Raw genomic sequence first — 16371 nt, 5'->3', positions numbered from 1 at the left:
TAATGGACTTATTTGTGCTGAGATACAGTTGAGCGACACACCAACAGATTATCCTGCAATACAAAATCCGAGCCAATTTCTAGGTTTTGGGAGGAATTCCGGAATCTGCCAAAGGAGACTGTCCTCAATATCTGCTCCCGTTTTTTAGTTCTAGTCAATACCGTTATTGAGGTATAAGAATAATAATATATGGATAGAATAATTTTTTTATTATTCAGCTTTCCTTAGGCATTGGTTTTTATTAAAATCGAATGATTAGTTTAGGAGAAAATCAATTTTTTTTTAAATCGTTAAAAAGAAGTCGTATCCTATGTATATGTTTAAATTTTAGGAGGGTCCCCCCCCCTCCAAAAAAAAGAGGGTCACTGGTACTTAGTTTTCGAAGAGCATCAATCGTATTCAAGGAAATAAAAAAAGAAGTGTTCTAAGACGAATTGCTATTTTATATTATTGCAATCTGTACAATACATATCGTTTAGTTAGGTATACAATTACATCTAGGGATTAAAACCTTTTTGATAAAATTTTATTTATCTAACTGAAAAAGGGAATCCTTAATTTTTTTTAAATTTAATAAAAATGTATACTATAATTTCTACAACGTTTTTATTTCAAACTAAATAATTTACATAATTTGTCATTCGACTTCACTTTCACAATACTTAAAAAAGATTTGAGGAGTTAATAGTGTCTGTAAATTCTTTAAAAAGTGTATTACAAATATCAAAAGATGTAAAACTAGATTTTGCGAATCAAATTAATAAAATTAAAATTCTCATTTATTTCAAATATTATAAATGATTCTATTTTCATTCCTTGATGGAACGTATGTCTGATTTCCGTTCGTCCAGCTTGGAAAAACAATGATAAAAACTTCAAAAATGGAGACAGATACAGACTTTAGATATAAAATAAAACTTGTTTATAATTCTGAGTTACGTGCCTCAAAGTTATTTTTTAGGTTTGGGTTGTTGATTCAAAAAAGCAACAAAAAAAATTAAATTAAATTTCTAGAAATTTTTTTACCAACGGAAAAGGGAGAAGGTATATTACATAAGAATTGAATGAGGTAATTAGGTAAATGAAGAAAGAAGAGTATTAGTAAGTCAGTTTTTTAGTATGTATCGTCATTAAAAGAACATCATTTGAAGAAGGAAAATGGCAAGTCATTGCGTCAGCTACAATCAGTTTTGACAAGGTACAAAGGAGATAATAAAATAAATAAAGACATTTGCTAGAATTACTCCGATGTCGATCCCCAATTCTACTCTGAGCCCAACAAGGACTTACAATTATAACTCTGCAACAAATCCTCAGGGTTACGCTCCATCTTTTATGAGCACACACAAAGTCCAATCAGGTTTTGAATATAATTGAATCTATTTAGGAAAGGATCTTTACTAATCAGGAATTAAATAAGAATAAAACTACTAAAGAAAACAAAATTAATTATTCAGATTACCAATTTTAAAAAAAAGGACCAGCCTAAAAATGCAACGTGTTTTCATACCTCGCAATGACAATAGATAAATCACAAGGTCAAACATTTGAAAAAATTGTTTTATATGTGTTTTCACATAGTCAATTGTATGTTGGATTTTCAAGACTGTCAAAGGGGGTTGCAGGTTTGATTATATTAACATCAAATGGAAAGAAAATAACAAAAAATGTTGTAGTCATGTTGTTGCACACTCTTTTATCCCCAAGGATACAAATATTCTGAATATATCTTAAAGGAAAAGTCAACTTTGATGTAGTGTTTTATTCTACTTTGAATACAAATATTTAATCATTCAGTAATATATTAATTATCTTAGTAAAGAAGTTCCTAATAAAACTAGATAAACTTTCCTCACGGTGACTTTCTTCGCAATAAACTTGTTTGGGATGAACTTTCCTTGTGATGAACTATTCGGGGGATGAGTTGTCCTGGGGGTGAAAAGGGGGGAAGGGAATTTTCCAGGGATCAAAAAGAGTTCGGTGAATTTTCCTGTAACCAATTATTACTAAAGAAAATGTATTTAGTATTGTCAATAATTAAATAATTCGATATCAACTACTAAATTAATATAATGAATAATATTCAATAAAGATGATTTTTGCAAAAATGACCATTGATAGCCGTTGACAAGGGTCTTGACCGTTGTTGTCAGATAATTAATTATCCTTCAATCTCAGTCAAATCGTAAATTGTATTAAGATAAAATGATTGGTTCTAAAAATAAGGTATGTTGAGATATGTGAAGATTGAATATATTTTTCTTAAGTTCTAACCTGTATCTTTTTATTTTTGATAATTAATCTGAGATTTTCCACGCATTATTTAAAGATGTTTAGAATAAAATTTAATATATTTGCTAGTACTGAAATTTATCATTGATGAGGGGCATTCAAAATATATACAAAGTTGCTTTCTTCATCCTGAGATAGCATGATAATTGTCTCCTCTCCCTCTCTCTCTTACAACTTAGAAATATCGGAAAACTTATTAAAACTACCATAAAGGTGAACATCGAAGGGATAATGCTCAATGCCCTCATACATACTGGAAGTTCAGAGAATTTTATAAATCAAGAAATAGTACAACGTTATAAATGGCCTATCAAAAAGTGGGAAAGAGATGTGATGCAAGCAACCCCTTCTCATAATTTATAGGATAAGAGAAGGTTTCTCTTTTTCCTAATGGGGTCGAATTTAAAAATATATCTCTATCTACTCTTCCTATTTTGTGTTGTGATTGCATTCACGGCCATGATTTCATTGGTCAATATAGTAGTCTTCAAATTTATTTTAGATGATTAAAACCACCATTACAATCATTTACATTAGCCACTATGGAGAATATTCATTTTCCTAAGCTTTTCTCGAATATCCTACTTAGCTTCTCACCTAACTCAATGAAGTATAGAAACTACTCGTACGCAGATCAAACGTTTATCAAAAATGAAATTCAAAGACTTTTATCAGAGGAAGTCATCGAACCCAGTTAAACTCCCTGAAGAGTATAAGTATTTCTCAGAATTAATGAAAGAAAATACTAGTAAATGATTGTTTGTTAACCATCAACAAGTTTACATTGTTGGATCATTTGCCAAAAATTTATAATTTATTGAAAGATGTAGCTCAAAATGAAATTTCAGTACGGTTGATCTTAAGAATACATACCGTCAAGTTCCTATTCTTGCGAAAGAAGGAATTGATACTGGATTTGAAGCCTGTGGAAAACTCTTACAATTTAAAAGAATATCTTTTGGTACAACAAAGGGTGTTGCTACCTCATTCCAGAGAGTAATTGACTTCATAATATCATAAGAAAAGTTAGATAAGACTTATGCATACATCGATGATGTAACTATATGTGACGTTGACAAAGGTGATCATGAAAGTGATCTCGAAGCTTTTCTAAAATCTTAGGATAAATATTTTTTGACTATCAATAAAGAAAAAAGGAAGTTTTGTAAGACTGAAATTACATTACTAGGTTGTTTTTTTCATGAAAGGACAACTCATGTCTGATCCAATTCATCTTTCCCCGCTACTAGACATGCCTAAATCCGTAGACAAACGTTAACTCAAGAGAGTATTAGGTAAGTTTTACCATTACTTTAAATGGGTGTCTCTCTTTTCAGAGAAAGAGAGACATCTTATACTTGTTGCTTCATTTCCATTGAGCTCTGAAGCTGTAGATGCCTTTGATCTTATCAGGGAGGAAATTGCAAACTCTACCATCATCCAAACCTTTCCTTGTCGAAACGGATGCATCGAATCATCCCATATGGCTACTCTTACTTAAGACAGTCGGCCAATAGCTTTTTTCTCTTGTACCTTATCCGTGAGTGAGCAGAGGGACTCCTCAGGTGAAAAAGAAGCCTATGAAATATTCATAGTGGAAGGTTTGAGAAATACATAATGACTTATGCCATCCTGGAATCACTCGATTTGCTTTTTCTGTTAAAATTAGAAATTTACAATATAAGAAGTAAGAAAAGTTAATTTGAACTGTCGAACTTGTTTGGAAATAAAGCCTTGTTTTTTAAGGTTAATTGAGGGAATACTGATTAAAGGAACACTACTTTATGAACGTCTTAGTTTAGATTCTAAGGACATTTACCATTTGGAATGCCGTCATTTATACATCCAGATAGAGGGACTGTATTTATGTCTAAAAATCTTAAAGATTTCTTTCTTTCTTTTTGAAAAGGATTGCTATCACTTATTTTTATAATCCTGAAAGCAATGGAAAAAATGAAATATTCAACGGCACCAGGAGATTGGTACAGCTTGGATTGAAAAACAAGAGTCTATGTGTGTCTTATTGGGAAAAAGTTTTACCTGATCCTCTCCACTGCATTAGGTCACTCTTGTGTGAGCATTTTCAATTCAACGAAAATTAACTTCTGGTCAAAGTATTCCTTCCTGGCTTACTAATTCCAACAAAGATATAATGAAAGTACATGTTCGTAGAAGCTAAGATGATTCTCTGCTAGAAAAAGTAAAAAGAATTGTAACTAATCATCATATGCCCTTGTTAAACAAAATGATGGACGATAGAAAAATATACCCTTAAAGCATCTGGCTCCGATAGGAAATAATGATGAACTTGATCATCCTGCCACCGATTTTGATGGGACTAAAGCTGAACCTGACACTGATAGTTGTGAGTGTGTAACCAACTCTCTGAAAAATAAATAGGGGGCACCTCGGTCGGGACAGGTATTTTTATTTTTTTTTAAATACGGGACAATTCCGTTTTTCAAAGGACGGTTAGAAACCAATTTTTTTAAGTTTTTCGGTTTTTGTAAGTCTTTGACCCTGAATTGAATTAGATACATAGTTTTGAGTGACATGAACACATGAAAAACAAATTATTATCCAGCAAATTCACTTTCATAATAAACAGAAACAACTGAATAAAATAAGAATATTTATTTTTCCAATTGAATTTTAATAACCATTTTTTTAAACTCAACGTATTACAGGACAACGTGCGTCCCGTTTCAGCTCAATACGGGACGGGTACTTTTTTTTCTAAATACGGGATGATTCCGTTTTTCAAGTTACAATTGACAACCCTATTTGTGAGCCTATGGTCAATGAAGAAGAACATTCTATGGATAGGATGTCTCAAAAAATACTGACTGTGAAATATCAGAACATGGATTGTCGGGAGGAAGATCAGCTTCTTCAGATATTGGTTCTACATCTTTGAATGTCCTAAGAAAGGAACAAAATCCTCCAAAATATCTCGTAGATTATGTTTCAAAGTAGCCGGGGAGAATGTGATAAATTTCGTCTATAGTATTTTACTGATGCACCACTAAAATAGTAATCGCATGTTTTTTTTTTTTTTTTTTTTGTATTCTGATTTAAAAGAGAAGAAAGAAATAATTGTGATTAGCTCAAACTAATAAGACTGTGTTATAATGAGTTAAATAAAGCCTAGCCTAAGGTCAAATCAAAGTCTATTAATTTCTCCACTTCACAACAGTCCAACAGCTCTTCCCTTCCAAATGAAGCATAATCATGGTGCGCCTCGGGTTCACGATGTCGTTTTTAGAGGCTCAAGAACACGTTTTACAAAAAAGTTCGTCTGGCAACAAACAAAGATAGAGACTGCATAAATCATATGCAACAAACAGAATTAAAAAATATGCACTCGTCTAGGAGAAATATATTAAGCGTAAGTTTCTGTTCTTAGACTTATGAGTCACCCTGTAATATTAATTTTCAATATCTTACTAAAAATGTAGCTATACATTTGTATTTCTATCGATAAAATAAGATAAGATTTTATAACGATGTGATAACATATTTTAGAATATATTTTAGGGTCCTTTATGTTTTAAAACTAGGCAATAGATGATAATTTTTATATATAAAGGAAGGCTTAAGTCCTTTTATTTGTTGGCCCCATATTGTGTATGACCTTTTGAATTTATGTTATGTCATTGTTGTAATTTTGAGTTCTTCCATATAGTACTAGAAACCTGGAAGCGAAGGTTCAAGCGCTCCCGCTACAAATGGGGTAGAAGAACTGGGAAATTAATATAATAAGATGACTTATATAACATAAAATTACCCTGTATTTTGTTATCAGCTGTCGATATTTCCTCTTCTTTTCACCTAATCAATGTTCTGAAAGGTGACTGGTTGAATTAGAATTAACTCCTTATAAACTGTGAATTGACAAACTACTAACTGATTTCAGGACTTTTTTGGTTTCTTTTTTGGCGGAAAGGTTGTGATTTACATATAATAAAGGCAATGACGTGCTATGGCATGTCCTATTTAAGTGATTAAGTTGAATGTTGTAACTTGTGAGTAGTATAATTGTACTTTTAAATAGTATGTGATCTGTTGAGTACTGACTACATAGGAAATAAGTTATTATGAAGACAGAGGAAATAATATTTAAATTAAATTATTATCTAATGTAGTACAGTGTAAATACATACATTAATGTTAATGCTTTATTCATATTTTGTCGGTTTTAATTCCAAACCGAAGGATGTGGTATGTCAAATCAAAATCAATCTTGAACAAAAATCTAGAAAAAGAGAAGTTCTTCATTTATTTTTTTGCTTTGTAAATATAAATACTCAATATTTCCTTGATCAATGTATGTATTCATACTCAGGGCGTCTGTGAAAAATGAAGAATTTAAAAAAAATCGCTCTAGAAGAAAAAATTTAATAAGAAAACATGGGCGAAAAGATTTCTTATCTTAAAAAAAGATCATTTCATCAAATTATGCCAAAAAATAAATATATATATATAATTCTGCAGACACCCCTCATATTTAATTTATTTGTTGGACGTATTATTAGAATTCAATTGAGTTAAAACCTAAGCTCAAACTGAATAATAGTTATTTTATAAAATAATTTAATTAAGCCAATTAATTTGACAACAAAATGCAAACAAAATTCCGCAGTCAGTAGGTCATATCAATATCTACATTATTAAAGCTAAGTTTGTCAGTCTGTTTGTTTTTTAACAACGAGCGTGTGTATTTTAAGCTCAGCCCGTCATATTAAAAAAAAAAAGGTAGTTCATATAAAAAATAATTAATGCGACTTTAAATGAGGTAGATCAACGAGGATACAGAAAGAAATATATATGTTAAACAATATCTTATCTAAATTTAATCTTTTAAAAAATAAATGTATTAGAGACATAGATTGTATTTTATCACCAGCTGTGAGTAGAGAAGATATTATGTAGAATGGGAAAAAGACAACAGTCACAATTGATTAATTTAGTTAATTATCCCAAAAGGGCGTTCATGTTTTTCTTATTTGTAGAATATTCTTTCTTGGTGATCATTTAATCAATTTCTCTATGGTGTGTAGGCTCAGGTCGTCATATTAAAAAAAAAAGAGTGTACAAATATTTAGGGTTATAAATCCCAAGCATTTTTTTATATTAAAAGTTTTGCTGTTGTTGTTGTTTTTGGCAGCCTGAACAATATTATTATTTTATTTTGTTAAACTGTTATCATAATTCTTTCATTCTTGAGTAACAACGTGTGAGTGTCTTTTTGAAAAACGGAGAGTAATACTGAGGCTTTGTTTGGAAGTTATATTCTATATTAATAAAGAGAATCTATATCATTAAACAAAAAGTTTGTCTATTCGTTGACACCTAATAACTCAAAGCAACTACAGCTAGCAATAGATTAAAATACTTGTCAATTTTCCCCAAAATTATTTTGAAAAAATTAAGAGTCAATACTCATTACATCTTAAATTATCCCGAATAACAAAAGATATATAAATCCTCTTCCAGTTACAAATGTATTTTTTTTATAGCTATCGAAAAGTCAATAAAATAGAATTTAAAAAATAACTATTTTCAATTGCTCCATTTATAAAATTTATTCAAAACTATTTGGACACAAGTTTTTTTTAATGACAATTATTACTATCTAATTAATTAATTATAAGAAAGGGGTTAATAAGGGCTAAAGTTACAAGAATATAACATATAAAGTAACTAATGGATAGTCTTTGTGAACCATTGCATCTATCTGTAGAACAGAAGCAGGCTTGAACGTCCATTCCATCTTTCATTTTTTGATAATGACATCCCTCAATCGGTAAAACTCCTTTTACGGTACCACAAAATGAATGTGAGGAGTCCACACCTCCCTCAGATGATTTATAATATACCAATTTGATACACATATCAGTTCCCGAAATTTCACAAAGTGGATTACATTCACCAGTGGATTCACATATTTCTTCAATGATCGTGGTATTCGGTCCATTTTCGTTATCTTTTCCTTCAAGTAGAAAAGTTGTAACCATTAGCTCTTTATTTCTAATGATGTACGTAAATGCAGTTTTGTAAAATAAATTGAGCATGAATAATAAAATTTAAAAAAAGTAAAGTAAATAAATAGTAAAACTAAAGTAAGTGTTCAAATATAGTGTAAGTAATTCATTTTTATAGTTGGGTATTCAAGCATGAAGCCATTTTGCCGTTTCAAACCTAAACATTTGAATAAATTAATGTTGTTGTTTTTTTCTCAACTAGTAAATATCAATATTCTGTACAAGTTGGGATTTATATGGAGCTTATATGTGATGCGTCACCATTAAAACATTCTTGAACAAAAATCGAGAAAAGAAGAAAATCCCAATTTATTTGTCTACTTCATATATAGGTACATGCAGGCAGGTTTGTTAAACTATTACAAAAAACAAACAAAAAATAGATTTAAAGGTAATAATGTACTCTAATGGGTGGTGCTTTCCGCCACGGTTTAGAGGCTGTGATTGTTGCTGAGGGCGACCATATTGAGTGAACATGTTCATAAAGGTCGGGTCTCAAAGTTTTGTTTAAAAAAACTTCAAAATTATTTATCAAAAAAAAAATTATTGACATTTTTCTAAAATCAGTCATTCAGTCCACGTTTTGCTTCCGAACCCTGTATACCTAATGTTATTTCAATCTTGATATTTGAATAAAAAACTTCCCTCTTCTTCAACAGGAAAAAATATGTTGTTAACATACATATATGCAGGCCAATATCTCATAGACATACTTACGTCAATTATAGGCCTTGTATTCTGATTCGTGGAATAAGTTAAGATGCCCAAAATTTTATCTAACGTTTCTAACCTTTATTTGAATTAAGATACATATATTGGCCCCGATAAAGTCGTTCAAAATTAAAATCCATCCTTTTTTTATTGAGAAGATTAATTTTGACTACTTTAAGTGCAATTTGCAATGCGTCCCAAAGGTTAATCAGAATGACTTGCTGTTAGAAATAAACGATAATTCGCTGAAGAACAAAAATATAATATAAACTTAATTTTGAGAAAAATCATAATGACTTGTTTTTGTGTTGACAGGCCACGTATGTATCAACTATTATTAAATTAACAGTATCATTATATCACTCATCCACTTGTACTCGACATAATATATTGTGTAGCAGAGACAATTTTTTTATATCGATTAAATTACGTTATTAGTCAATACATTACCTATTGTGTATACAAGAGGTTCGAAACAAGGTTCTTCTTCTTTAAAATTTTCCTCACATCTTAGATTAAGGTCAGCACTTGATGTCGATGACGTCATGGGCCCAAGCCATGAGAAATGGTAGCAATTAACCTTTGCTGTTGTGGTATTGACTAAACTTGTACGACTGACACCTCCTTTAACATTATTCCTTACAAACACCAAATTTTGATTCTTGATGGCACCAACTTTGAATGAAGAAATAATAATAACACCGACGATTATAATGGTATGAAATTGAATGACTTGCATCATTTAAATGAGTTAATTCACCTTATAAAATAGAATCACATAGTCATTATTGGATAGAGTCCATGCAAATCTTTATCTCATTTGAAAAATAATATTTATGATTAAATTTTCTCTTGATGGAAGCCATATCTAATATTTTTAATCCTTTATAGATAAGATTACCTCCCTACTTTTTATGCTCATAACATAATGATTAAATAATGATTATTAATCAGGCATTGTAAAATCCCTTTGATCCCTTGTCATTAAGTATTTCACATAATGCAGCATTATCATTGATGACTTACTTAAGTGATAAATAATACATCTACCCTAAAGAATTATTGAGTACAAATGTTTAAGTATCATAAAATATTGATCCAACTCTATTTTACACAATCAGCTAAAAAAGTTACTTTATAGCTTAAACTGACCATTGTACTTTGTGTCAGCTAGTAAATCCTTCTTTTTTTCTATCAACTCCTATTTCCACAATACAAATTTGTCATTTTTTTAATATATTTTTTTGAATTTTTCATTAAATATAGACTTTTTGGCAAATTATGTGTGTTTCTAGGACTAATCAATGATATATAGTTATATACGTATGGTAATTACAAATCATTTTCTTTTCCATATCCACTATTTGTATAGTGAAATATGATTCTCCTTTCCCCCTTCTCCTTCAATCTTTTTAAATGGCCGGAACACCAAATCTACGAATTTGTTAGCATACAATATGTAAGGCTGAATATTATTATAGTTCACTGTATATACATATATATTATGTAGTATATGATCATTGATTGTTAACAAACACGGACTGTCAATCAATATAATGACTACATTCTATACAACACAGTATATATGTAGTATACAAGTTGCCATTTCTTTATCTTAAAATACCTTATTTAACTACAACATTGATCATTCTAATAACCAACTACTAATTCATACTATCATTTCCTTTTGATATACTAAAACTAATTGGTGTAATATATTTATGAGTAATAGAGATATTTATGAGTATCAGATAATACTTATATTTTAGTAATTTGTATTAAAATAGTTTAAAATTACATCATTAGTAATCAATAATTCATAGTATATTCAACTATTGTATTATTCTCATGTCAAGAACTGTCAATCTTTCATTTAAAATTATTTCTTTCATTTTGTTATTGGAACTTGTACACAACATATACATTAACAAATAACAATAAATATATCTTTGATTAAAAGCCAGGCTATATATTGTGTTTAATTGGACTTGTAATCCCTTTTGGTATCACTGTAAAAGAGGGAGTTTGGCCAATGAAATTGAATTCTATAGTAAAAGGAGAGAGAAGAAGAAGGAAAGTTATTGGTGGAAATTTGAGGAAAGAGTAGTTTGGCCGGCGAAAAAGAAGAAGAAAGAAAAAAGGAAAGAACGAAAAAAAGAGAAGAGACGTAGTAGTAATATTGACTGTTGTCTATTGAGTTGCCTACTGTTTGCCTTAGAAGGAGTTGAGTCTTCAGCCATCTTGTTTCTTCCGCTATTCATCTTATAAAGAATGTCTCGTGAAACTAGGATCTACGTAGGGAATTTACCTCCAGATATTCGTACTAAGGATATCGAGGACTTATTTTACAAGTATGGGAAAATCGTATTCATCGACCTTAAGAATCGTCGTGGTCCGCCATTTGCCTTCGTGGAATTTGAGGATCACCGGGATGCGGATGATGCGGTCTACGCTCGGGACGGGTATGACTATGATGGATACAAACTGAGAGTGGAGTTTCCACGTGGTGGTGGAGGGTCCTTCCGGGGGCGAAGTGGAGGCAGAGGGGACGGTGCGAGTGGAGGAAGCAGCAGAGACGGAGGACGGAATCGGGGGCCTCCCACGAGACGATCCCAATTCCGAGTCGTTGTTTCTGGTTGGTAGATTGAGTTTGGGTTGATTGTTGAGCTAATGAATGTTGTTGCAGGTCTGCCGCCGAGCGGGAGTTGGCAAGATTTAAAGGATCACATGCGAGAAGCGGGCGACGTGTGCTTTGCGGATGTGTACAAGGATGGAACGGGTGCATGTGAATATTTGAGATATGAGGACATGAAATACGCTATCAAAAAGTTAAATGATACCAAATTTAAGTCTCACGAGGTGATTTCTTCATTCATGTTCATCCAAATCGATGGCATCCATTTTTATCAACTAAGTTGCATTCTTGTTAACCACAATGTTCTATACTTTTTATTTCATAGGGTGAGACATCTTATGTTAGAATAAAAGAAGACTATGGAGGAGGTGATCGAAGTCGTAGCAGATCGAGAAGTCGTAGTAGAACACCTAAAAGGCGGAGAGGGTCTCCTACATATTCGCCTGTCCATCGTGAAAGGAGTTTCTCCAATTCGAGATCTAGGTCTCGCTCTGGGTCGCGCACATGATTAAATTATATCTGAAGTTTTCACAATTGTACAGACGGATTGTTTTGGCTATACAAAAAGGTTCCAATTTTTCTGACATATTAAAATTTTGAGCTCTTAATAATAAAAAAAAAAAGTGGCATTCCTTTTAAGAGTGTGACGTTATACATGTTTACACACAACTCAAAATTATTATTTTTTTCTTGCTCGCTGACAATACACCTGAAATATTTGTTTCCTGAGCAGCGTAGCTTTTATATATACATACATATATATTTTTGTAAAATATGTTTTATTTCATCGATTTCATTTTCTAAATGATTATGTGATACAACACAATCAAAGTAATAATTTTGAGCTATTTACTCAATTTAATGGTTAGTTTGTCTGCCATCATTTTTGTAGCCATGTTGAGCTTACATAAATCAATTGGGTATTTGTTATCTTTAATTTTGATTGAAATGAATTATTAATCAACTACTTCTGAAGAAATAGTTAAATTCACATTTTTGGTTTCCGTTTGTCTTCTGCTGTACTGATATTCTTATGTTTTTAAATACACTAAAAAAAAAAAAATCTTTAGAAGATATAAATTAAGTGAATCTTAATCCTGCTTTTGTTAGGATTTACATTTAAAAAAAATTATGGATGGTATTGTTTCAGGGAAAGTAATAATTCAATAATTATTTCACATCCACTGTTGTTATTTATACCTTAAATGGATGGTTTTATGTACCACTTTATTTTTATTTACGATCCTAGTTCAGACGACTTGATTTTTTTAAGACTAATATCAATACTTGTTGTTTAAATTGACAAGACGAGACAAGTTAATTGCAGAGTGCTTCTTAACTTTTTAAAATCAAAGTTAATTTTAGTAATAATAGCCCTTAAGAATACTAATGGTAGCATTTTTTTCTATTTTTTTATGTTTCACCTTCAAGCATCATTCGAAATGTTCATAAGGAGTCTTTCACTCCAGGATTAAGGACGGGATTCTTAGGGGATATTAATTGAAATCGGGATTTCCATTCTGAAGCCCAGGAGATTCGGATCAGTCACCTCGGGATTCAGGACGGAATATTTATCATTTCTAGAACAGGATTTCATTCTGAACATAGGATATTTGGATTTATAACTGGATTTTATCATAGTATTTTGAGTACATAAAAGGATTTTTTTTTTTAAATCGGGATCTGCCAGGATCAACATAATTAAGGATTATCGGGATTGACTTACATTCAGTTTAAATTATTTTCAATAAGACAATTCTATGATCAGTTCCAGTTAGCACACTCTAATGGTTTCAATTAATCTAATTGGATATACATATGTGAATAAGTGATGCTTGGTTTTATTTGTTACTTAATGAAACCCAAATTTTAGTAAAATGGAAATAAAGTTTAAAATATACATTAAATGTTAATGAACACTTCCACCTAGCACGGCCATCTCTATCGAAAAGGATTGACCAAGATTCGCAATTTTAATTATCTAATTGGAAAATGTTCTTCGTTAACTAATTTGACGGCTCATCTATTGAATTGAAGAGGCCAGAACTATTTGCGCCCTATTCTCAAATAATAAAACTTTTCAGATTGTAAACACGCTTTCGTTTTTATATATACACGCCGTGATAATCCCCTTCCTACAAGATGGATATGTGTTGATACCATTCTGGTTTTATTTCTCAAAAAATAAGCTTACAGACCATTGATTTAACAACTTGCATCATGACTTACGGAAACACAGTCTTTGGGGTTCTAAGTTGATACTTTTATTACATAAAATGGACAATCTAATAAATTTAGATGAAACTTCATCAAATGGCTTTGATAATTATAAAAGATTACACCTGCATTGAATACTATTTGATGCCTATGATTCATTGAATTAAGTCTACTAAAATGGCTAGATTTGTACAAAAAAAAAGTTTGCAGTGTTTAGGGACGAGTAAAGGATAATTATTATTTCCTTTGTGATAGTTAACTTTTATTTACAATATGGAAATAAGATTGTACAATGATTTAATACCATATTAGCTACTTAATATAGCTAGACAATTAAGGTACAAGAGTAAGGTTATTTCCATTTTTGGTCCCATTTTGACATACAATAATTAACTATTTTCCTTAATATTAATCAAAAAGAGGTTCTTTCTTTTAAAAAAACTTAGTTGTTTAGGCCCCTAAAATGATTGACGTCAACAATGGTAACGTAACATAAAAAGTATATTTTCAACAACGACCACAAATATTTAATTTTTTACTCAAGTTAGACCCATTCCCATTATGTCTTGCATTTTTATAATTTAGAGTGGTCCTGAAATATAATAATATGTAAGTGTTTATTTCTGCTAACAAAATTTTTATTTTGTTGGAAAATATAATCCAAAAGTTTGAAAACAGATTAAACGAAGGGACCTAATTGTTATATTTGTGACTTAAGGAGCTCAATTCAAGGATACATTGGTTAATGGCTATAGTCCAATGGCTTGTCCTGCTTCGCCGGAGTATTTTACATTTACAACGTGGAAACTTTGAAAGAAGCTTGAATTAGTCGATTGATGTTCCTAGCTATAAACGAATATTACATTCCCTCACATACTTTTTTTTTCATCTCTTGTAGAAAAGAGTCACTTCCATCAAATTGAAAATTTATTGATATTTGGTGTAATAGCTATTTGCCAACATGGCAATGGCTGCCGAAGCCTCACTTCCAATTTCATTAACACAGGTAAATATTGCTTTTTGCAAGGTATTAATATTTGAATAGGATAACTCAGCGAATTCCACTCTATTATCAAATATACATCGAACTTCATGTCGTTTGAGTTGATCATTTAATGAGAAGATTAATTCGAATTTAAATTTTGGTATCTATAGATATAGTTCTTCAATTTAAAGTTTGCAAATCGAAGGAGTTAAAAAGTTTCTGTTCAACGTTTTCTAATCCATAATTTAAAACAAGGAAAATGACAATTTTGTTCCTAATACTTCAATATTCTGCGAATTTCCATCCCGAATATTAGCTCCCTTTAAATACTTGAATTTAACCTTTTCTACTTTATCTGGATTAGAATATAAATTCCTATTGTGTGAAATTTGAAGGGTCATTTCCCGTTCTCTTTTGAAATAAATCAGCTTATCAGGATCAATTTTAGCCTTGTTTATCAAATTTTTATTGTGGTATGAGTCTTGTTTTCCACACAATGACTAATTTTAGTACTTGCTTTGTTTGAATTTTAAAGTCCTAATGTTCCTAAGATTTGAGTAAAAAAATTATTGTATGTCATTTACAAAAGATTGCTTATATTAGAGTGAGTATTTATCTCATTTGAAAATTTTTTAAGTAAATATGGGGTGTATTCTGAAGAACAAGGCGAGCTGTTTCACCAAGATATGCTTATAATGAGAACATGATGGGAGACTAAATGTGGTGACAGATTCGAGAAAGGGATATGGAATATAATCGGGAAAAAACAAAAACACTTAAATCATGTAAATAAATAATTTGTGAGAAATATACTTATAGTTAATAATATAGACATTGTAATAACAATTCTCAAATAATATAATGAATAAAAGATTATATTCAATATTATTCACTACTATAGTATGGCGTACATAATTTGGAAGAAAAATTTCCCTGTTTACTGTAAGTAAATACAAATCAATTAATTTAAATATAAAGCATCTATTAACTTGTTTTAATTCCCTGACATAAATTATGTAATTATATAGACTCATAAGTATTTAATTTTTTAGTGGAAATATTATAATGATCTATATTTACGCAACCTAACCAGCTTATTATGTTTAAATTTCTTAATAAATATTATATACTGAGTTGAACAAAAATCAACCTTTTTTTAAAAATATTTAAAAAAAATTGAAATATAAGGGCTATTCTATAAGTTTAAGCTATCATATAAAGCATTTGAAGAAAAAATAATAATAATATTAGCATCTAAGTAAGGACCTTCATTTCACTCGATTTTTTGGTGGTTATATACATTTTTTATTAAATGTAATCAATAATTCATTTTTTAAATGCTGAAATGTTTTTATCAATTTATTATTTACTTTGATTTTCATTTATATATCATTTTTTCATGTCAAAATATGGTACTGAATCTTAGTTATACCCTAAAAACTTGATTTCAAAAAAATGCTTGAAAGGCCAAACCTTAATGGATTGAA

The 16371-nt window shown here is 30.4% G+C and overlaps 1 protein-coding gene and 1 long non-coding RNA gene across 7 annotated transcripts; one reads left to right on the top strand and one right to left on the bottom strand.

Moving 5' to 3' along the window:
- Positions 1-5806: 5806 nt before the first annotated feature.
- On the bottom strand, positions 5807-9888 carry LOC121128486 (uncharacterized). 4 transcript variants are annotated; one of them, XR_011783216.1, is made up of 6 exons: positions 9498-9888; positions 6600-8284; positions 6456-6547; positions 6200-6368; positions 6080-6135; positions 5807-6034 (listed from the first exon to the last, which is right to left on the bottom strand). It is a non-coding gene; the product is annotated as an uncharacterized lncRNA (long non-coding RNA). The 4 variants fall into 4 exon arrangements; XR_011783214.1 differs by having other exon boundaries at positions 5807-6014; XR_011783215.1 differs by having other exon boundaries at positions 6080-6368.
- A 1124-nt stretch (positions 9889-11012) lies between these two features.
- On the top strand, positions 11013-15973 carry SF2 (splicing factor 2). 3 transcript variants are annotated; one of them, XR_005868021.2, is made up of 4 exons: positions 11013-11682; positions 11734-11906; positions 12008-12250; positions 13114-15326. XR_005868021.2 is itself a non-coding variant. In XM_040723630.2 (3 exons), exons 1-3 carry the CDS (start codon positions 11319-11321, stop codon positions 12188-12190), a joined length of 720 nt encoding a protein of 239 aa, XP_040579564.1. In that variant the 5' UTR covers positions 11195-11318; the 3' UTR covers positions 12191-12673. The 3 variants fall into 3 exon arrangements, 1 of the variants encoding a protein (XP_040579564.1); XR_011783212.1 differs by lacking the exon at positions 13114-15326 and adding an exon at positions 15522-15973 and having other exon boundaries at positions 11195-11682; XM_040723630.2 differs by lacking the exon at positions 13114-15326 and having other exon boundaries at positions 11195-11682; positions 12008-12673.
- Positions 15974-16371: the final 398 nt, after the last annotated feature.

This window comes from Lepeophtheirus salmonis, chromosome 13 (assembly GCF_016086655.4).
Source record: "Lepeophtheirus salmonis chromosome 13, UVic_Lsal_1.4, whole genome shotgun sequence".
Classification (NCBI taxonomy): domain Eukaryota; kingdom Metazoa; phylum Arthropoda; class Copepoda; order Siphonostomatoida; family Caligidae; genus Lepeophtheirus; species Lepeophtheirus salmonis.
The sequence above is the reverse complement of the archived record's forward strand: the minus strand, read 5'-3'. Positions and strand labels throughout refer to the sequence as shown.